The following is a 22,539-nucleotide window of genomic DNA, read 5'->3' as shown; positions in this document are numbered from 1 at the left end:
GACCAAGGCAGCCTTGTGGAGGGCTTTGTTCAGCTGCATGAGCTTAGTGCGTGACAGCAGGCCTGCTCCAAAGCACGAATCATAGGCCTTTGCTTGGAAATTTTGAATATTCACAAATGCAAATGTTCAGTGCAAAAATAGTCACTCTGCCCACATGCTAAATGAAGCCAAATTTCAGGAGAGGAGGAGCAGAAGCTCCCAGAAACCCAGCCGGCAGCGATGCTCAGCAGAAGCAGCAGCAGGGCTTGGTAAAACCACAGCAGGGTAGTCAGCAAACCAGGGCCATGGCAGTGGCAGGGCTGGGGACCTGCTGGGGTCCCTCCAGGCACTGCGGGAAGGGGAGGGGGCAGGGCAAAGGGTGATACCAGAGCTGGCTGACCAGAGGAGCAGGCAGCTGGGACGTGTAGGGGGATTTGCTTCATGCTGATGTGGGGTGGGGGAGGGCTGGACCTGTAATGCCAGCAGATCAGCTGCCACTTCCAGAGGGTGACCTTGTGCTGAATTCTCCAGCTCACCCTGAGAGGGTGGGAGCTTCCCATGCAGACATCCCCAACCATCTTTCCCTATTTAAAAAATATTATCCGCAAAAAAATTGCTGATAAACACCATGCGGTTCCCCTCAGAGCCAGAGGGGGGACCCATGGCGGTGGCAGGGGCGATGCACTGGGGTCACTGGGCAGGTGCAGGGCCACAGGTGCCCTCACAAGCAGGGACTGGTGCCCTTCCCTGGCACCTCTCAAGCATCCCTGCAGGGCTGGTCCCCGCTCAGCTGCCTTTCTGCAGAGAGGGGTGATGCCTGCAGGAGCTTGGGCATGGGCAAAGAATGGATGGAGAGAAGAGCAAGGAGGCTGCGCATTTGGCTGGCAGGCGCTCAGGGGCACAGAAGAGTGAAGGAAAAAGGAAAAAGGTGAAGGCATGGGAGAGGGTTGTGCAAAGCTCTGCCCACCCTGTGCAGGGCAGGCTGGTGCAGCACTGGGACATTCAGCTGCTTCCCTTTTTGGTTTCCAGTGATCAGCTTGCTATTTTGTTTTAATTCAGGAAATTATATCTTTTGGTTTAGTTTCTATGGAAACAAGCTTGCAAGATCACTTCATGTGCATGCTCCTGATTGGTTTTGAAGGCATCAGCCAATTTTAGCTAAATTTCACAAGGGGTTGAAGTCTCAGAGTTAATTATGGTCCTCCCAAGGTTAAACTGCCTGAGAGAGGAGGCGTGGGCCTCAGCAAGACAGATTTGCCCAGTTCTTTTTGATGCTTTCGGAGCATCTCCAGTGAAGTGCAGCGCTCCACAAGCTGCAGCCAGTCCTTGGTATTGATACCTGAGGGAAGCAAGCTTTTACTGCTCCCGGTATTCAAATAACTGTTTGCTGCAGAAATGGGATTACAGCCGGCAGTCCTACTGACTGGGACATTCACATCTCCTTTATGCCTCACCCAGAAAAATGAAATGCTGTTGACACCTGGACCCTGACATTTTTCTGGAGAGGCAGTGGGGCAGGGGATCAGAGGCAGCTCTGGACTGAGACCTGCTCTGCTGCTGGAAGAGATGAAAATTGGAGCTTATGCAGGCTGCACTGGGAGAGGCACGTTAATGTCCAGCACCCAGTCCTGGTGATTGAGATGAGGTCTGCCTGTCTCTCCAGCCCGGGTCTGGGGACAGCTTTTCCCTCTGGTTTCTCATCTCACTCCATGCTCTCTCAGGGGGTTATTGCTCACTGAGAGAGGGGATTTGGTTGTTTGTTTGTTTTCTTTTTAAATTATTATTATTGTTTTTATTACTTGCCTCACTGTTAAGTGATACTCAGCAGCAACAGTGTGAATCAAGGCAAGAAGCTGCACTGCAAATGGGGACAAAACCAATTCCCCCCAACCTCGGCTGAGGTGTCAGGGTCAGGACTTGAACAAGAAGTGATGTGAGAGGCAGGAGGGGGGCTCCCAGCCTCCTCCCAGCAGTGCAGCCATCAGCAGGGGCAGCTGCAGCCGGTGACGGGCTCTGGGAGCAGCAGCCAGTGCTGCTGGCAGTGGTGGAGCCCACCCACCCCAGCCCAGCAGAGCTTTCCACAGCCTCTGACGGAAGCTGCAGGGGACCAGAGCAACCCCACTGCTCCCAAAGGACACCCCATCCGTGCATCAGAGGAGGTGAGGATGATGCATTTGCACCCGAGCTCCCCACACATCTGCCCCCACCGAAACCCCTCCCAGCACACATCCGAGCTCTTGCAGAGTTATTTCAGCTTCCTCCCACGCCTGCAGCTTCCAGGAGGGGTCTCAGCGGGGTGGGCAGGCTGAGCGGAGCAGGCAGTGCAGTAGCCCAAGACACTTCCACAAAGGCACTGGACAAGGCTTTTTAGTACCCAGCTGATTGATTTGGCATAATTGGTACCTTTCTATATTGGGATTTCTGTCAGTCTCCTTGAAATTGCCCAATGGCTCCGTTTTGGGGTGTGTTGCTGGGAACGGGACTGACCACATGATGCCCACAGGTTTTCAAAGCAGAGCATGTTGTTTCCTGCAGCCTGTAGGTAAAACGACTGTCCCAGCAATGGACAGGGAGCTGCAATGAGTCCTTAGGCTGATAGAGATAAAGAAGACAGCAACCCTTTCACTCACGGACCTGTACGTGTTCCTTATGTGAACACACGTGTAGTACCCAGTGGCCCCATGTGCAGCCACGTACACCTGCATCTCCTGAACCTCAGCTCTCTTCACACGTGCTCGTGTCAACAAAGTCAGCAGCACTAAAACCCTACCGTTCCTAGGGCTCTGGCCCCAGCCTCGTAACCACAATCACTTCCAGTATGTTTGGGTTTCCACCAGGGTGATCCTGCTTTGAAGCCTGGATTCAGTCGCAGATGTTTTTCCCCAGAAGCAGAGCTCAGCGAGGGGGTGCAGGACTCAGCTCCCACATTTCGGCAGGGGACAGGAGGGTGCTGCAGGGAGCTGCTCCTGGGCTTGCTGCAGGCAATTCCCACGCACCTATCCCAGCCACCCTGTGCCCGGCAGGCACAGAGGGGAGTACATGTTGTGAATCCTGCAAAATGACTTGCAAGGAGAGTTGCTGGTTGGTAATGAGTAGCGTTTTCGCTGTGTGCCCAATCTGAGGGGAAAAGCAGTGGGTAGTCAGGGTGTATGCTGTGGTAGAGGTTATCAAAGCACCAAAACATGATCCCCAATGGCCTCTGCACATCATGAGCTGGACTTGTTAACCTTCGGGAGAATTTACTCTCATTTTTCCACTGACCTTTGGGCCCTGCAGAGAAGCTCAGGAGTCCCAGGTTCTTCAAAAGCAGGGTACAAAGATGGGATTGTTCATCTTGAAATCCAGACTCAGCACTTGCAATTAGCTTTTCTTCAATATCCTGCTTAAAAATGACAGTTTGGAATCCAAGAGCTGAGATACCCTCATAGCAAGCCCATGACCTTTTTGACACTGCCTCAGAAAGTAAATATGCCCGAACCTACAGCAAGTAATGGGTGCCTCTGGCCTGAGGTATGGAACTGGACCTGGAAATGCCTGGAAGTGTCCACCAAAGAGAGCTCAGATGCCATGCTTGCATGGAGACCACATTTCTTGTCGGACTTTGTCCCTCTTGGGCTTCTTCCTGATCCCATTTTTCAGTGCTGGGCTTACAGGGTGAGCTGTATTTCTCATGCTCTGCACGTGGTTGGGAATGTTTGTGCTAGTCATACAAAGCTGCACCTCTGTAGCACTTATTATGGCTCTCCTCGTTCCTTTTCTCTTTCAGTTAAAAAGCCACAGCTCTTCCCTGTCCTTCCATAATTAGGAAGTGCTTCCAGGCTTTGTTATCTTGCTGCTGCCTCCATCATTTCCATGCTTTGGGCCAGGGCAGCCAAGCAGCCCCATTGTCCCAGAGATGTCCCAGTGCATGGAGATGTGGCCGGGACAGGAGCTATGCACTGCTTTTTGTGCTTGCATGCTTTGGTTGGACTTCATCACTGTGCCGTGCATGAGGAAAAGGCACTGGCTGGTCTGCCTGCTCCTCCTGCCTTGGTCCGTGATATACACAATGCCTTTTCCCTCCCAGCCTGAGCTGCCATGGCAGAGTTAGGACATTTGTGACCCATCTGGGTCAGCTCCCTAGATGAGCAGCTCTGGACAAGCCCTGGTGGGTCCAGGGGGCCATCTCAGCCTAAAAAAGGAAATACTGTGATGCTCTCTTTTCTGTCCCCTCCTGCTTTAGACCTCTGCTTCCCTCCTGTGCAGAGCTGGTTTGCTGAGTTGCATCCATGCTGAGTGTAAGCACTTCCATTTTCTAATATCTGACTCTAGGGCCTTTTGGAGAAGCTGCATTTTTTGAAACCTCTCTGTCAGCTGCAGCTTTTGGTACAATTGCTCCCCAAAGAGTGCTGTAGTTAATTAGGCTGGAATTGCTATTGCTCAATCATCCAACCATAATGATGTATTCAACCAAATCAGATAGGTTAGCTGGGGCAGGAGTCCAGCACTGACTCCTCCTGCATGTTGCTGCAGAACAAGCTGACCTAGAAACAATCCAACAGCGTATTATAAAACTGCTTTTCTGAGCTTTTCTCCTGATCAGTGCCTGCTACATACCTGCATATATAGCAGGCATCTGCAGCTGCTCCTTACCATGCTCTGAAGGCAATTTGTTTTCTTTGTGATGCCCATAGCTCTGTAATATTTTTGGACAGAGCAAAGAGCAAAGGCTATATTTGCACTGAATATTTTTGACTGTTCATTCCTGGACAGGGTTTTTTTCACCAAGCATTTATGGGCCACAAAGCAAAAACCCTCTCTCCCATGCACTGGATAGACCACAGCAAAGCATGAAATTGTAGCCAGGGTTTTCTTCTCAGCCAAAAGAAAGGAGCGCAGGAACCAGCTGAAGGTGTGCAACCCCCAGGACAACCCAAAATTGCTGCTTTGCCTCTTTGGCCTTGCGTTCTCAGCCCTGCCCGGTCCCCCAGACGCACCCTGGCAGATGACCCACACCAGTCTATGTTTAGCTCTTGTTCTTCCTTGCAGAGCATCCACCTGTCCTTTTTGCGCACGGTCCCACCATACTCTCACCAGGCCAACGTCTGGTTTGAGATGATGAGAGTCTTCAACTGGAATCACGTCATTCTGATAGTCAGCGACGACCACGAAGGTCGTGCTGCACAAAAGAAGCTGGAGACCCTCTTGGAGGAGAGAGAGTCCAAGGTCAGTTCCTGAACATTGTCTTGTAGCTTTGTTTAAGCAACAACAACAAAACTAGAAGTCTCGGGCTGTTGTATGTATGTAGATTTCTGTATGTAAAACACCTTTTCTTTCCATTGTAACATGGCTAACATGCTTAAAGCATCAACAGTGTCTGACTAGTACCTGACAGAACTTTGTACTTTATTCATTTCACTTGCTTTGCCATGGTCAAAATCTCCTACATGTAAATCAACTACAAAATGAAGGGAAGGATAACCTGGAGCTCTGCAAATGCCTCGCCCAAGAGTCCTACCTAAGGAGAGGACCAGTCACTCAGCTTAGGGAAGCACCTGCCCCACTTACAGCCACCCAGGGGCCCACCCAGACCCAGCAGTGCCAAATCAACCCAGAAAGCAGCTTCTGAATTGGCTAACTGGAGCTCACCTTAGTGGCTTAGGAGGGGCGAGGGCGGCCGGCGCATTGCTGCACAGAGGTGTAACACAACCTCTCTGTGCAGCTGTCAGCTCCAAGGTGTTAGGCTGATGCCCCTGTTCCCATCTCCATTGAAGCACATGCTAAATGCCGCTTTCCTGGCGCCTCATGCTGTCACCAGTGCGGCTGAGGCTGGCAGGAGCAGCTTTACCAAGGAGGTGTGCGGCATCTGCATGCAGGGAAGCAGGGAGGGAGGCAGGGGAGGTCCCCTGAGCCTGCTAGAAATTTGGCAGGACAGCCACAGACCTACTGCCATTGAGTAACGGGACTGAGCAAGCATTCAGGCCAAGCAGAGGAGGACAACACAGGGAGTTGGTTGTCTACAGCGGCTCAAAGGCAGACACCTACCTGGAGAGCAAGGAGCCTCCTGCCCCATGGAGCAAAGTCCCAGGTCTTCCGGGGGAACAGAGCCTGAGCCCACCACTGGGTCTGCAGCAGTGCATCCCTTTCTGCTCCCTCCTGGCTCATGGCCACAATCTGATCTTCACTTGCCCCAGCCGTGGCCTCTTGACATTTGGCAGTCGACTGCTGAGAAGTGCTCATAGGCATCTCTCATGCTTGGAGCTGGCATCTGAGCTGTGACCAGCCAGAGAAGCCTGCGGCTGCTCTTCCTCATCTCTTGTCAAACCACCAAAGGAAACGCTGGTGCAGAGACATGGGCTGGCACAAACTGAGCTGACCGGCAGGCTTTTGGTTTTGGCACCGGGCTCCAAGACGTTCCTCCCTTGCTGCAGCCTGGGCCATCGTGAGGCTCCAGTGTGCCACTGACCACGCTGGGATCCTCCTGCCTCCAAAGGCATCCCTGTTGGATCACGGCAGGACCGTGTTCATCCCCACAGCCTCTTTCCAGCACAGTGTCTCTCACCCAGGGAGCACTGTGGTTGTTCCCGCTGTCAGTCCATCATCCCTTATCTTTCATCTTTTGGTTTCCACCTTCTGTTTTCCTGCAGCTCCTGTGCATCCTCTCTTGCTGCTCCCTCTCACGCTTCCGCTCTACTTGCTCTGTGAAATGCTCCTGGGCACAGGGTGTATTTCTTCTTTGCTTGTCCATTGAACAGAAAAGCCACTGAGACCTTGGGTTTGAAAGGCAGGGGAGAGCAGATCTGTCCTCAGATCTGTCCTGCATTTGAGCTGAATCTATGACATCTCTTGGTATCTCCTGGCAGCTGCAGGGCTACTCTGGATGCCCTGGCCATCCCCAGAATGGAGCTTGTGCTCTGTGGTGGTACGTCATGGTGTCTTTCCTTTGGGGTCTGCCACAAGCTCTTGATTCTCTTTCCCTTGAGCTTGCTTTGGTCAAACTGGCTGGATTGTCTGGTCTGGAAGGTGGTAGCTGCTCCTCTCAGGGCTTTCCTCTCTTCCTCATTTCTTCTGCTAATTGCCCTTCTAATCACTACTGTGCCAACTCTTCATAATGTGAAGGGGTGCCCCAGCCCCCTCCCAACTTTCTCCAGGGTATCCTGAGGAGGCAACAGACAGGAGAGCTGATCTTGAACTCCTCACTGCTTGGATCACAGACCCTGAGGACCTGTAGTGAGTGAGAGGCTCAGCTGGCCCTAGCATGGCTTGTCTCTGGGGTCTGCACTAGCCCTGGCTGTTCCTCAGGCATGGACATGTACTTCAAGCAGGTGCTTGGAGCCCAGCACTTGACCAACCCAGCCCTGCTCAGAACTGGCACACCCATATGCAAGTCTTGACTGAGGTGTCTGCAGTCTTCACCAGGGGCTGCTGCTTGGTCCCTGGCTGAGCAGCACAGCTCTGCTGTGCCCACTAACCACCAGCACTGATTGGGCTCAGGGAGGTACCAGATGCTGTGAAGTTCAGAACTTGTCCAAGTCATGGGTGGAAGGTCCCTGGGGTGCCAGCTCCCTTCTTCTGGGACGGTGGTGATCATGCAAGTGGTAATTTTTAAGCAAATGCTGGAGAACCTGGTGGAAAGTGAATTTTGAATTTGTGGGTCCCTGAGTGAAACATGGGATGAAGAGCAGGGAAGTGCTTTGGGACCACACAGAAAAAGTGAAAAGAGAGGCAACATTTCTGGTGATTGCAATAGGGATGGAGGCAGGGAGAGGCAGAGGTGATCAGGTACCATCAGGTCCAGCTGTGGTGGACCCAAGACTCCGCTTCGCTTTGCTGACCAGCTTTAGTCTAGGTGCCAGCACATCCCAGGCACATGAGGGCAACCGTGTCTGAAGGCTGCAGAATGGATGACCAAGTTTCCAGCTAAATTGATGGTGCCTGAGGGAAAGTGGGCAGTCTCTCTTCATTGGAGAGCATTCGTGCCGTCCTACTGCTGCAGCTCTGCTCTCCTCCAAGGCTGTGGAGGAGACTGGCAATTGGAGCAGACTCAAAGAAGCAGTTGCAGAAAATCCCACTGTGAATGCCATCAGAAGTGAAGGCAGAGCCTGGCTTGGAGTGGATTTTCCTCCTCAGATTCTTTTCCTTGCAAGAACCCAGCTTCTTAGAGCAGTGAAAAGTCTGCCAGACTGTGCCCATGGAGAAGAGAGGGCAGATCACACAGCTGCACAGATGGGACACCTGGCAGAGCACCTTGTCAAAGCCCGGCCCAAGAGCTCAGGAAGAAGCATACAGTTTAGTCTGGAAAGAGAGACACAGAGGTTAAACCTGGCTGCCTGAGGAACAACCTGGGAAATGGAACCCTTATGTTACGGGAGTGCAAAGGGTCAGGTTCCCAGCAGGAATCAGTTGCCATAAGATACTGCAAAATGGAGGTGGAATAGAGCCGTGTCCTGCATCCCACACAGACAGGTCAGGGATGCCCAGCTGGGTTGGGAAGGGGCCAAGAAGAAGGGGTCAGACTGTCCCACCAAGGCTGCCTGGCACTGCCCTGCAGACCCCATCAGACTGGCACTGGGAGGACCACAGGGCCTGGGGTGTCGTGTGGGGGTCTGTGTGTGCTGCTGGGGTCACAGCCCCAGGAGCTGGCACCAACAGCCTGCAGCACGCTGCTGGAGGAGAAGAACCTCCAGAAGCAGGTTTCATGCCCCTGGTCCCTGGGGGCCACGCAGTGGGAGCTGCTCAGGTAGGAGGCAGGGGAGAGGCAGGCTCCCTGCTCCGCTCCCCACAGGACCAAGCACCCCAGCAGTCCCACGGGCACCCTGCCTCCAGCAGAGCCACCAAGTGCCCCCCAGCACCAGGTAAAAGTTGCAGTGTCATCCCATGATCACCATTGCTTCATACTGCCATGCTTTGAGCTAACACAGGACATAGCAAGCTTTTTTCTTTCTCTTTTGGATGACAACAGAGCTCCAAAAAGCTGCTCCCTCCTTGCAGGAGGTGAGAAGTTCCGCTGAGGCTCCTCACATGCTGCAAACTCTCTTAGGGAGAACAGGAGTGTAATGGTAATAGTAATGGTAGTGATGCTAACACTTTGATAGTAACAGTTTGTGTTTATCCAGCACTTTCCGTACACAACATTTTGTCCTTTACTTCCACAGTAATTCCATGGAATTCCTACCACTTAGGCCCTTAGAGATGCGTAGATTGTTTCTGAGCTTAAGATAAAAATTTCTTGCTGAAGAATTCCCCAGTCCCACAAGGGAAATGCAACTGCACCGCGACAGCTGTGGCACTCAGGCTTGCTCTAACCAGTACGGCTTTGCACCCTGACGCTCCCGCGAGAGCTGAGGCACTCTCTCCTGATAGTGGTTTTTGCGAGCTCCAGCGTTATAGAGACCCTTTAGCAAACAGTGGAGGAGGAGGTGGATGTTGGATTGCTTTACTACACGTCATTTTCAACTGTTTATAATATTCTTCTGTGTCTACATATTTTCTCTGTGCACATTATTCATCAGAGTAAAAAAAGGAACTATGAAAACCTCGACCAACTTTCCTATGACAACAAGCGAGGACCCAAGGTATATATGCATGGAAATGCACGCCGCCCACCAACCTAACTAGCAAATGAAAAATAGCCACAGCCACCAGAAAAGATAAAAATAAAAAAATAAAATAAAAAAGAAAAAGAGAAAGAGAAAAAAGAAAAGAGAAAGAAAGAAAAAAAATAAAAAAGTTCCATGACTATGTTTCTTGGTAGCACGTTTTTATGTTGAGATAGTTTGGTTTGGACTTGAGAATGGAAACCTAGCCAGCTGACCCTGGAAGGATTTCTTTTTGAGACATGCATGTGAACCAGTAATTAACTTGCAAGTTTTTTTTTTTTTTTTGGAAAGTTGAACCAACCCCTTTTCCTCCCCAAAGGAAACAGTTCCTTGGTGTAAGTTGCTCACTTTTATTCCCAAAGGTTAACCCTGTGCAATATGTTTTTTTTCATTTCCCATGTTTTTGAAAAACAACACTCGTTTGAGTTTTCAATTGCATTTCAAAGCCTTTTTCTCTTTCCTGTACAATGCACGCCTCTTTTTGGGTCTTGATTGACTTCAGTTTGCATGCACAGTGCAAAAAAAAAAAAAAAAAAAAATCAAACCAAAAAAACAAAACTTTAAAAGAGAAAGGAAGGAAGGAAAGAAAGAAAAGAAAGAAAAGAAAATAAAAGAAAAAGAAAAAAATATCTGTAACCAATCTTATTTAGCAGACTTTTGTGCAGTTTAATGAATTTTCTTGACCCTTTTCTAGATAGCATGGCTCTCACAAACAGTCCTCAGTCTCCTGCACTAACCAGCTTTGCTCACACTAACCACAGGCTGAGAAAGTGCTTCAGTTTGACCCCGGGACCAAAAATGTGACGTCGCTGCTGCTGGAGGCTAAGGAGCTGGAGGCTCGTGTCATCATCCTCTCTGCCAGGTGAGACCCGCACAGCCCTCCCTCCTCTCCCCTGCTCCAAATCCCCTGCTCCCCCTTGCAACACTGCCCAGCCCTGGAGTCCATGCAGATTTGGGGCACGCCGCTCTTTTTGAGGAGAATGGGAGAAAATCCATTTGAAACCCCACATCCCAGTTATTGCATGGGGTGCACTGCCATTCAGAGACCTTGCAGTCATGGCCACAGTGGAGGTGCCTGGATGTCCTGCAAGGCACTGGCATCTGTGGGTGCAGTGGTAGTACCAGTGATGTATCCTGAGCCCCCTGTAAAAGTGTGAGCCCTGTTGGTTTTTAAATGGTGAGTGATAAGGAGCAGGCCAGATTTTTTGGGTATTGTGGGATTAGGTGATGCTGGGAAAGAGGTTCCCATTGCATCAAGCAATTACTCATTGCCCAGAAGAACCAGTGGCCAGAGGGGATCAGAGGAGGCTGCCTGGGGCTCCCAGGGGTGCAAGGCAGGGTGAAGGGGGCCATCAGCACCTGGAGCCACAGTGCTGTTCCCTTCTTCTCATTACAGCGAGGATGATGCGGCAACGGTGTACAGATCAGCAGCCATGCTCAATATGACGGGCTCCGGCTACGTGTGGCTGGTGGGAGAACGGGAGATCTCAGGCAATGCCCTGCGCTACGCCCCTGATGGTAGGCACCCACCGGAGACACCTACCCCCTGTTGGCCAGGCCTGCTGGAGGAGCCTGCTTGGGGCTGGGATGAGTGATCTGGAGAAACACAATGTCGTGGTGGTCCTGAGTGAGTGGTGGGTCCCACACAATGCTCTCCCTTGCCCGCATGTGGAGGCAGAAGCCTGAGGGCTTTGGCCACGCTGCCCTGCCCCACATCCAGCTGGCTGGGGCCCTGCAAGATGAACGCCACCTGGGAGAAAGGCTCTGTGTCCTTGTTGTCCCCTGTTCTGCTGTGGCATGCAGGTTGGTGCCAGCCCAGCACCACTGCAGCCACCTGCCCCTACCCAGAGCTCAGACAGGCATCCAAGGGGACCTCAGCCCCATAACTGTGTGCTTGCTGTCTGCAAACCCTGTCTGTAGGAGCGACAGTGGTGCCCAGTGGGGCTGACCTGCTCCTCTACTCATGGCAGGAGTCATCGGTTTGCAGCTCATCAACGGGAAGAATGAATCAGCCCACATCAGTGACGCTGTTGCAGTGGTGGCCCAGGCTGTGCACGACCTGTTTGAAAAGGAGAACATCACCGACCCACCGCGGGGCTGCGTGGGCAACACCAACATTTGGAAAACAGGGCCCCTTTTCAAGAGGTATTTTGGGAAGGATACATTCTGCATCCCCAGGGGAAGGGTCCTTCTAGGGGAAGGAGCTGGAAAAGGTGGGAGCATGTGGAAAAGGTGCAGGAGGGAAGCATGGTCGCTTTGTGCAGAGCATCTGTCAGTACAGCAAGTGGCACAGGACTGTTTGCACTCTCCTGCATAATGCAATGTGAGAGCTACATCTGTCCTAGAAGAGTAGCCAAGACACGGGCTCAGGCTCTGGCCCCAGTTTGTCCAGGCTGTTCGGGCACCATCCTGGTGCCTGGCACTGGTTCAGTCCCTGCCACCCCATGCTGCCCTGAGCAATGCTAGGACAGCTGGGATCAGCTGGGGACAGCTCCCCAGAGGACAGCTCTGGGGACATGAAAGGATGGAAATTAATGTGGGTGGGAGAGGGGAAAATGGGGGTTTCTGCAAAATCAGGGTGGGGGGAGGTGTCTGCCAGTGCTGCAGGCGCATTTCTTGCTGGATATTTCTGGACTGCTGGCAGGGCTTGGGGACAGGAGATCTCCATGCATGGGGCAGACTGCTCTCTGCTGTAGCAAACCCTGGTGCCATGTTTTCAGGTAGTGTGGTCTCAGCAAACCAAGGCATGTGGTGCAGGATCAGAGCATGTGTGTGTTGATCTCACTGCTGTGGGTGGTGTGATGGGCAGATGCTGCATATGGTCCCTGGGACTTGATCTTCTTTCTTCATGATGTTTTGTGCTGCATCTCTGCAGATGCTGGAGCCACAAGAGCCTCTTCTGCAGGCGGGATCTAGCTAAGGCAGCAGTTCCCTCCCTGTGCAGGAGGGCAGCCTGGCCCCTTGTTTCAGCAGTGGGGTCCTGTGCTGGGGGTTGCTCCCTGCAGACATAATCATGATGTCCTGCAGGATGCTCCTTCTGTACATCTGGGTCCTGTTGAGCGTGGGACCTGCAGAGTGTGAAGCTTTCTTTAGAAAAGCAGTGACACGATCTTTGGCACGAGCCATGTGATGTTGTTCTCTGTGGTGCACCACAAGGGGCCCAGTCGATTCTGTGTTTTCTCTGTCATCTTTCAAGGGCTCAGAGAGGTTGGTTCTCCCCTTGGTGGCGCATGTGCCTGCTGGGGTGTTACTGAGGTTGTGATGGGCTGCTGCTGCTGGCAGAAGCAGCAGGAACTGTGGCATGCATGCAGCTCCCAAGAGACCCCTAGAAGAAGGTCTCCTTGGGTGCTGTGGGCCAAGTCATTCCATAGGGGACTGGGACTGATCCGATGGAAAAGAGGGGACAATGACAGCAGGTAGGGTAGTGCAGCATTTGGGAAATATGGCTCCTCAGACTGCATCCACCAGGAGCAGATGCCCACCAAGCTATGAACCAGTCATAGGTGGCCTTGACTGGACTTCTGTAGGGTAATGGCCATACCAGGCAACTGAGAAAACATTTGCCTTCTGAACCCTTCTTAGATCTCCCAGTGGCCACCACAGGTTTTCTGTGTTGGCCCCACTGTGTTTCTCTTCACAGGGTGTTGATGTCCTCCAAGTACTCAGAGGGCGTCACTGGCCGGGTAGAATTCAATGAGGATGGGGACAGGAAGTTTGCCAACTACAGCATCATGAACCTGCAGAACCGCAAACTGGTCCAGGTTGGGATTTACAACGGCAGCCACGTACGTACAGCCCTGGGCAGCCTGGGCGGGAGGGGAGTGCTAGTGTGTCTGCCCACAGGCTCACGTCTGTCTCCTTCCTCGGGCTGATCACAGGTCTTGACCAATGACCGGAAGATTATCTGGCCAGGGGGAGAAACTGAGAAACCTCAAGGCTATCAGATGTCGACCAAATTGAAGGTAACAGCACATGGCAGCAGGGGTTGTGACTTCATCCACCCCCCACTTCTGCTGCTGCCCCTGCAGCTTCCAGCACCTGCTGTCTCAGAGTGGTTACAGCAGAGCAACTCCGACAAGGTGCTGGAAGGTGCTCGGAGCTGCAGCACAACTTCCAGCTGGGGACAAACCACCAGGGTAGAACCCTTTGGTTTGGGAGGAGACAGATGGAAAGGGGATATGAGAGAGCAACAGAGAAGGGGCGGAGGGGAAGGTGGCCATTGTTCCTCATGGCTTGGGAGCCAGAAGGCACACAGCAACTGTTTGCAACAAATAGAAAAATGGGATCCTTTGACCAACATGTGGTTCAGTTCTGGAGCCCTTTGCTGCTGGACGATGCAGAGGGCAGAAGGAAATGTGTTCAAAAGGAGGTTAAAAAAGCTAATGCAGGGTAGGTGGGCTGAGAGCTGCAGTGCTGGGCTCAGGAAATCCCTGAACAGCTGATGGCCAGAAGCAGGAGGTAACACTGGGAGAAGGTCCCTCTCCCCACCTGGGAGGAGATAGCTCTGGAGTGGGATGGAGACAAGTGTACACTTGTGCTTCCCCTGCAGATTGTGACGATCCACCAAGAGCCCTTTGTGTATGTGAAGCCCACGCAAGCAGATGGGACGTGCAGGGAGGAGTTCACCATCAACGGTGACCCTGTCAAAAAGGTCTTCTGCACGGGGCCCAACGAGACCATCCCAGGTAACACCATCAGGCAGGGAGCACAGCAGCCTCTGTAGCCCACACGGCCCATGCTGTGACCCCAGCAGATGGCTTTTCCTCTGTCTCACTTCCGTGTGGGCTCCAAGGCTGTTTTGAGGGACTGCACCCCATGATTGTGTCTCCTGACAAACCCCCACTCCCTTTGCCTTGATCTGAAGCAGAAGCACCCCCGAGGCACCCGCTGCACTGGCATTAACACCAGTCTCAAACCATTGTGCTGGGGAAAGCCTGCTTCAGGATTAGGAGTGAGCACCTGGTTGGGGGTGCGAGCCATGCAGCAGAGCCGGGCTTGCCCCAATCCCCCTGAGTGGATGCACCCCCAGTCCCTTGGCCCATCACAACATCCTCTGCACAGCTCCCCTCAGCCCTGAGCTGCATGCAGGACATGTCCAACCCAACAGGGATGTGTTGGCTTCCTCCCAGACATCCAGTCCCCTCCGTCCCCCACTGAGGGTCAGCAGCAGCTCAGCCCACCTTCCTGCAGCATGTCCCCTTGGAGCCCCACTGTCCCCACCTTACCTCCTCCCACACTGCTCCTTCCCTCACACCCCAGGCGATGGAGGTGGTGGGAAAGGTGCCCCAGGCAGGCAGCACTATGTAACACGGTTGCACTGCACATGACGCCAAAGCCGTGCAAGTGGCCACTCTCCCCTGAGGACAAACATGGGTGCTGCAGAGGGTCCCTGGCAGAGGGCTGCCTCCACTCATCCCCCCTTTTCATCTCACGCACAGGCCGCCCCACCGTGGCACTGTGTTGTTACGGCTTCTGCATTGACCTGCTCATTCGCCTGGCGGGGGTGATGAACTTCACCTATGAGGTTCACCTGGTGGCTGATGGTAAATTTGGTACCCAAGAGCGGGTGAGTCTGGGCAGCCTGGGGTACCTCTTTGCCCGTATCTTGTGTCAGAACACGGCCAAGCCATTCAGGCAGAGCTGGCCGGTGGGGTGGGTGCTGGGGTGAGGGGCTGACCCCTCGCTGGCTCTGCGGTAGGTGAACAACAGCAACAAGAAGGAGTGGAACGGGATGATGGGCGAGCTGTTGAGCGGGCAGGCGGACATGATTGTGGCTCCCCTCACCATCAACAACGAGCGGGCACAGTACATCGAGTTCTCCAAGCCCTTCAAGTACCAGGGTCTGACCATCCTCGTGAAGAAGGTATGGGCTGGGCTGGGTGGGCTGGCTGGAGGAGATTCTGTGTGGGCAGGGTGCTGGCTCAGTGGGTGCCAACATTGTTCTTCTTTCTCCCTTGTGCTAGGAAATCCCCCGCAGCACACTGGACTCATTCATGCAGCCCTTCCAGAGCACACTTTGGCTGCTGGTGGGGCTGTCTGTGCACGTGGTGGCGGTGATGTTGTACCTCTTAGACCGATTCAGGTGAGTGTGCTGTGGGCCACCCAAGGGTGGGTCACCGAGGGAGGCAGGGGATGGGCAGGGGTCTCCCAGGGCTCTCTGTGGAGTGGTACCAGCATGAGGCAGGCAGGGCTACAGGTTGGCAGTGTCAGGGACACGAGGGCTGTGCAGCCAGGCAGGGAGGCAGGGTGAAGGGCCGCCTGGGGCAGAGCGTAGTCTGTAAGGATCAGTGCTGGAGGATCAGTGCTGGAGGGCTCCCAGTGTAAGGATCAGTGCTGGAGGGCTCCCAGGGCATGGGGAAGAGTCTAGAGAACCAGGCTAAGGGACATCAGATGAGCTCTTTGTCTTGTTTACCAGCCCATTTGGCCGCTTCAAAGTGAACAGCGAGGAGGAGGAGGAAGATGCCCTAACACTCTCCTCGGCCATGTGGTTCTCCTGGGGAGTCCTACTGAACTCTGGCATCGGAGAAGGTGCGCCAAGGCAGGCAGCTGTGCTGCCCTCTGCTGCAGCCCTGGCTGGGAGAGAGCCCGTGCCCCCTCCCACATCCTTCTGTCTGTGCTCTGTCTGTGCCCATGCCCTCATCCCCTCCCCCCCCCCCCCCCAAGCCTTCCCTGCAGGGGGATTTGGTGATGCTGGAGTGGCATGCTCATGGCACTGCTCATGCAGACAGTCCTGCCACCCCTCACCCTCAGTGATGGGAAGCCCTGCCTGGGCTGCTTCTATTTCCTGGGGTTATCCCTCCATCAGGGTGCAGTGAATCCTGCACAGGAGCTGAGTTTTTCTTGGTTTGGGCAATCACAGCTGTTGAACAGTGCAAAACTGCAGCTGTCATCCACCTTGTATGGGGTGTGCACAGCTTTGGTGACTAAGTCAAGCCCTTGTTGTGCCAGTCTGAGCTCTCCTCTCTCCCTCCAGGTGCTCCCCGGAGTTTCTCTGCCCGTATTCTTGGCATGGTGTGGGCTGGCTTTGCTATGATTATTGTGGCTTCCTACACTGCCAACCTGGCTGCTTTCCTGGTGTTGGACCGACCTGAGGAGAGAATTACAGGCATCAACGACCCCCGGGTAATGACCCCTTGCTTCATTTCCCCTTCTCTGCCCACCTCTGGGAAGAGACACAGATGCCTGCAGTGGGCACCTCCTGGTCCCTGTAATGTGGCTGGCAGCACCCGGAGCCTGCTTAACGTGGCTATGGGGCCGTGCCCGGGGGCTGTGCCTGGGGCTGAGCCCCTGCGGTGTGTGGGGATGGGCAGACACAGGCAGGGATCAGCAGGGAAAAACATTGTCCAGAAACAGCACGAGCCCAGCCAAACTGCCTGGCAGTTCCTGGAGAGCCTACACTAAACAACGAGGAAACGATTCATTATGGATGAGTTATAGCTAATGAAAATGTCCCTGCGGTGCAGTCAATACTCTCAGCAGATACCAGCATGCTTCATACCCATTTCCTACTCTGGCAAGGACACAGCCACAGCCTATCAATCTGGGAAGCAGGAAGGCACCCCACAGAAGTGCCAGCCCACAGCATCCCATGCCCCACTGCATCCTCTGCCCACAGCACTGTCAGCCCCATGGCATCCGTGAGCCTCCTGCATCTTCAGCACTGTGATGTCCCTGTCCCATAGCATCCCCTGCCCACCACTGTGGTCTCAGAGCTTCCCTAGCTCCACAGCATCCTGAGCCCTACAGCATCCACTGCCCCATGGCACCTTCAGCTCCACTGAGGAGATCAAGGTGTTATCTGAGAAACAGGTCCCTAAAGGGGATGGAAAATCAGGAAACACAGCTCTGGGGGTGAGCTGGTTTTGTTGATGTAGGACAGAAGAAATAGAAGCCCTGCCCTTGCCTTTCAGCTGCGCAACCCCTCCGATAAGTTCATTTATGCCACGGTGAAGCAGAGCTCGGTGGACATCTACTTCCGACGGCAGGTGGAGCTGAGCACCATGTACCGGCACATGGAGAAGCACAATTACGAGAGCGCTGCTGAAGCCATCCAGGCTGTGCGGGACAAGTGAGTGGGACCAGCTCCCTGCCTGGCCATGCTGGGGTGGGCCTGGGGGGGCAGGGGCCTGGGGAAGTGAGCACAAGCCCCAGGGGAGCTGCTGCTGAAGCGCGACTGGGTGGGAGCTGCACAGACCCAGCACGTGCCAGGTCTCTGGGTGGAGGGCACAAGGGCTATGTGGGACAGGTGTGTTCAATGCCCTGTCCCTGTCTTCCCTTTCTGGCCTCTGTGCCAGACTGGGTGGCTTCAAACTTCATTTCAACCCCTCATGCTCCTCAGAAATATTTCCTATCCTTTGCCAGGAGTGGGATGCTGATCCCCATGCACAGGGCTTGAGTTAGGGCCCCCTTGGGAGCCCCCTTGCTGCTCCCACAGTAGCTGCAGACAAGGTGGGCTGCCCACCCTTACCTGTGTCACACCTCTCTTGGTTTCCAGCAAGCTCCATGCCTTCATCTGGGACTCAGCGGTGCTGGAGTTCGAAGCCTCCCAGAAGTGCGACCTGGTGACGACGGGGGAGCTTTTCTTCCGCTCCGGCTTTGGGATTGGGATGCGCAAGGACAGCCCGTGGAAGCAGAATGTCTCCCTGGCCATCCTCAAGTCCGTACACGGCTCTCAGCCCCCAAACCCTGCATGTGCTAGCACGCAAGTAGCCCCACACCAGGCAGTGCCACCCCCCTCTGTGAGGACACCTCCCTGTGAGCTCAGCCAGGCCAACAGCACCGTGCTGCCTGGCTCCATCTCCCCAGGGTTATTCTCTCCACTATATTTCTGTTAGGCAGAGATGCTTCGGGTCCCCTCCCAACTCCAAACAAGGCTCTTATATCAGTGTTAGCCTGCAGTATGGAGTGCCACAAAGCATCTGGTATCACAGATAAAAAGGGATTTCTCTGTGTTGGTTTGGAAATGCCATGTTCATTGTGGAGAGTGGAATGTGGTGATGGAGGAAAGGCAGCTGGGAACCAGCTGTGGAGGGAGGGGAAGAAGCAAGATTAATTGTAGAGGGTCAGGAGCTAGCAGGGTACTGGCCAAAAACCACCCGCAGGAACCCAGGGTAACCTAGGGAGGCCCTGGACCCCACCTTTGGGGCAGCTGTGCCAAAGAGCTGGGTGGCAGCAGGATGGGTGGGATTTGGGGCTGCAGAGCCTGGAGAGGCACTAGGAGCCCTTGGGGCCCTTCTGGGAGAAGACGGAGAGGCCCAGGTCTGCAGGTGGCCCAGGACAGCAGTGAGGTGTGGGGATGTGCCAGGAACAGGAGGCAGGGATGTGCAGGAGCCCCGTGGTGGATGTGTGCCCTGTGCCCATCCCCATCCCTGCGCTGTAACACTGGGTGGGTCCAGCCCTCACAGCAGTGATCTGCCCCCTGGCACCAAAGCTGTACATGCACACACGTGTGCACACAAACACACCCTGCCAGGCATACACATACAGTGCACACACACACACAGCACCCATAGACATGCCCATAGGCTGCGGCCAAGGGCAGAGCCCAAGGACAGTGGGCTTCAGAGAACATGAAACCAGCCCCTGTGTCCCAGATGTCTGCGCCTGGTCTCCTGTGACCGTCCTGTCTCCTTGTGCTTTCAGGTCCCATGAGAACGGCTTCATGGAGGATTTGGACAAGACTTGGGTGAGGTATCAGGAGTGTGATTCCCGTAGCAATGCCCCAGCAACACTCACCTTTGAAAATATGGCAGGTTTGTTCTGCAAACCTCTTTCTTCCTCTTCGCTGGGTAGCCTGCTTTCGCTCAAGACATTCTCCTCTCCTGAGCTCTCCTCCCGGGCCAAAGCTCTGCTTCTTCTGGGTTTGTGCTTTCCTAGCGGTGGGAGGCTGCTGTGGTGGGTTCCCACCCCACCTTGTCTGAAACAGCTCCACGAAGCTTCCTCCACCTTCCCTGGGGTGGCTTCCTCATCGGCGGGGGCAGCTGCCATGCCCATCACTCCTGTCCCTCCACTCTGGCCCAGCCACGGCTGTCGGGGTGCAATTGGTGCAGAGGGAGAGAGGGAGGCAGCATCCTGGGAAGGGGCAAGCGGTGCAGGGGTGAGCAGGAACTCTGCTGCAGGAGGGAGCTGGCAAAGGGCAGCCCCGAGGAGTGTGTGCTGGACCTGAGCAGGGGAAGAGGGCAGGGGGATGATGACTGATGCAGAGTTTTTTTCTCCTTGGCCCCTCTTTGCAAAGATTAATTTCTCCCAGGTGGGTTCTCTTCCCCCAGTCAGTGTGGCAACACAGGGTTAGTGGTGTCTGAGGGGACCCCACACATGCTGGCATCAGCGAGAATGAGGTGGAGCCTTTTGCTCCATTCCCTGGGATGCAGGGCACTGTGCCACCTCCCCATCCCCAAGTACCAGCCCCAAGAGTCACAGCCAGCTGAAGACAGCATAGAGAGCTCAGCACATGGTGTGCTTCCCTATGCACCAAACAGCAGCACCAGAGCTGGGTATTTCTGCTGCAAACAGCCCTGGGAACAGGGTCTGCCCCGGTGCGTGGTGCAGCACCCAGCACCCCATGCCTGCCCTGAGCATCCCTGCAGTAGCACCGGTGCCCAGCCAAAAGGAGCTCATACAGATGCTCCAAACCTACCACCTCCCTGCCTGTCACCATGGGTGCCCCTCTGGGACTGTGGGGGGTGGCAGGGGCCGGGGGGCCGGGGTTGGCCAATGCTGCTGGTGCTGAGCGTGATGCAGAGGAAATGAAGTGTCGTGGTGCGATTCCCACTGCCCCATGTAACTTTCCTGCTTATTTCAGGTGTGTTTATGCTGGTGGCTGGAGGTATTGTTGCCGGGATATTTTTAATATTCATAGAAATAGCTTACAAAAGGCATAAGGACGCGCGGAGGAAGCAGATGCAGCTGGCGTTTGCGGCCGTTAATGTGTGGAGGAAAAACCTGCAGGTAGGACAAACCGTTTTTAGAGCAAATCTCCAACAGGTGCGTTTTCCATTCCTTCACCAAATCAGTGAATGCAGAGCTGTGGGCTAGCATGGGCCCCCCTGTCCCCCGCCCCGCACCCAGTGACTCTACCAGGCGTTACAGCACTGCTAGTGAGCTGTAGGGCCCTGCTTATCCCCAGGGCCACCCCTGGCCATTGCCACCTCCCATGGGAGGTGTCATTCCCAGCTCTGTCCTGGAGAGAGACCTGGCTTAAATGCCTTGGTTTGTCCTTGGTGGTGCTGGGGACAGGGACCTTGCTCTGCTGGGGACCATGTGCCAGAGCCACATCTTGTCACAGCTGAATCAGCAGTGCCAGCAGCAACTTTTGTAGGCTCTCTGACCTGCTCCAGCCACGCTCACCAGCAGAGGAGGGGAGGGTTCACGTGCAGCCACCAAGCATCCCTGCCCTGTGGTCCTGACCATCCCTGCCCCGTGGTCCTGACCATCCTTGCCCCATGGTCCTGAGCAGCCCTGCCCCAATCGTTCTGAGCATCCCTTCCCCGAAGCCCCCCAGCATCCCTGCCTTGGGCCCCCAAGCACCCCTGCCCTGCAGTCCTGTGAAGAATTGCTCCGGGTTTCTCGATGGTTTCCAGTGCCTGCCCCTCCTGCCCCCCTCCCGGGACTGTGGTTCTCCTGCCGCACCCCAGCCAGTTCATTAAGTGCTCTTGTCACTTGGGGATAAGGACCTCTCCCCCCAGCATCTCCCATCCCTGAAGCACCCGGGTGAGGGGAGCCCGGGGGAGTGGTGGTACCTGATGGTGACACAGCCCCAGGCACATCCCCAAGCCTCCCCCCACCCTCGCCGCGCTGCGCCCCCCCAGCTCAGGGACCGCTTGGGTGCTCTCTGCAAACCATCCGGGCTGCGTCCCACCCTTGGGGAAGCAAACCGGCACTCAGAGAGCCAGGCATCCGTCAGGGGACTCAGGGATGCCGCCACTTGCAGGGCCACTGCCCAAGGGATAGAGCCCCCCGATGGCTGGCCGAGCGCAGTGCGGGGTCCCCGCGGAGCGGTGGGGGGCGTGGGGGGTGCTTGGGGGACACCACCTTCCCGAGAGCAGCGAGGGGAACATGAGGCCGGGCTGCTACATCCTGAGAGCTCGCTGGGTTCAGTTCACTGATACGAGTTTCGGAAAAGCCATTTCTTCTTTTTTATTATTATTTATTATTATTATTATTTTTTCCTTTGCTTCCAAAAAGCAGCAGCACCGACGGGGTTAAGGCTGCTGGGACAGAGCACACTAGTCGCACTGCCATTTTTCACTTGCCAACCTTCTAGAAAATACTGCACTGGGTCCTTGGGCAGAGTCTGTGGGACTGTGAGCAAAGCATGCTGCCCTGTGGGGATAAACAGCCTCATGGTAAAGAGCCGTTTGACATTGTAAGACTTTTCCACAGGAGGAAACGTCAGAGCACTAGTATCTGGTACATTGCTAGAAGGTAGGCAAGTGGAAAGATTTATTTGTTAAAACAAACAAACAAAAATAATGTTTTTTGGGATCACAGTTTTGCCATGGCTATTTCCTGAGATGCCATGGAAGAAAAAGACATTTCATTCCATTCATCTTGCTTTCCTTTCCGTTTGTGCATGTCCGCAAAAGAGAGAACTGAGAAGGAGGAGCAAATGTATCCCCGAGCATGCTCTACGCACCAGCGGGATACATTTTGGTTACCCCCGTGCGGTAGCAGAGCCAGACCTGGTCACTCCGTCCCCCGTCGGCAAGGTCACACTCATTGGCACGAAAGCAATTGGGGAGGAATCGTTGTCAGCGCCCGCCGCCGAGCGCGGCCGGTCCCCACGGCTCGCTGCCCCCGCACCGTGGCGGCTGGTGCTCCCAGCCTGCGCCAACCAGGTCCGACTCGCTAACACCAATGGCTACATTTTTCAGTTCTGTTTCTCTTTGAGTTCATCCTGACCCTGATGACATCATAGCGCTAACGCTTTGCTTCCTCCCTTTCTTTTCCTTTTCTTTTTGTTTTGTTTTCTTTTATTTACTTT

The 22,539-nt window shown here is 54.4% G+C and overlaps 1 protein-coding gene across 4 annotated transcripts in view; it reads left to right on the top strand.

Moving 5' to 3' along the window:
• Positions 1 to 22,539, top strand: part of GRIN1 (glutamate ionotropic receptor NMDA type subunit 1) — a gene marked incomplete at both ends in the record, with an annotated part of 33,221 nt that overhangs the window by 4,142 nt on the left and 6,540 nt on the right. For 2 of the 4 annotated variants that reach the window (XM_082775872.1, XM_082775871.1), the window contains 17 exons: positions 5,008 to 5,184; positions 9,471 to 9,533; positions 10,319 to 10,419; positions 10,954 to 11,075; positions 11,528 to 11,702; positions 13,198 to 13,342; positions 13,436 to 13,519; positions 14,107 to 14,242; positions 14,996 to 15,123; positions 15,256 to 15,420; positions 15,521 to 15,639; positions 15,973 to 16,085; positions 16,531 to 16,679; positions 17,468 to 17,625; positions 18,052 to 18,213; positions 19,200 to 19,309; positions 20,359 to 20,504. In XM_082775872.1, the coding sequence (XP_082631998.1) occupies positions 5,008 to 5,184; positions 9,471 to 9,533; positions 10,319 to 10,419; positions 10,954 to 11,075; positions 11,528 to 11,702; positions 13,198 to 13,342; positions 13,436 to 13,519; positions 14,107 to 14,242; positions 14,996 to 15,123; positions 15,256 to 15,420; positions 15,521 to 15,639; positions 15,973 to 16,085; positions 16,531 to 16,679; positions 17,468 to 17,625; positions 18,052 to 18,213; positions 19,200 to 19,309; positions 20,359 to 20,504 (2,253 nt within the window). The remainder of the gene's footprint in view (positions 1 to 5,007; positions 5,185 to 9,470; positions 9,534 to 10,318; positions 10,420 to 10,953; positions 11,076 to 11,527; positions 11,703 to 13,197; positions 13,343 to 13,435; positions 13,520 to 14,106; positions 14,243 to 14,995; positions 15,124 to 15,255; positions 15,421 to 15,520; positions 15,640 to 15,972; positions 16,086 to 16,530; positions 16,680 to 17,467; positions 17,626 to 18,051; positions 18,214 to 19,199; positions 19,310 to 20,358; positions 20,505 to 22,539) is intronic. The other 2 variants (XM_082775873.1, XM_082775870.1) reach the window with 1 other exon arrangement.

The sequence above is a fragment of the Aythya marila genome, assembly GCF_965140915.1.
Source record: "Aythya marila genome assembly, chromosome: 19".
In the NCBI taxonomy this organism is placed as follows: domain Eukaryota; kingdom Metazoa; phylum Chordata; class Aves; order Anseriformes; family Anatidae; genus Aythya; species Aythya marila.
The sequence above is the reverse complement of the archived record's forward strand: the minus strand, read 5'-3'. Positions and strand labels throughout refer to the sequence as shown.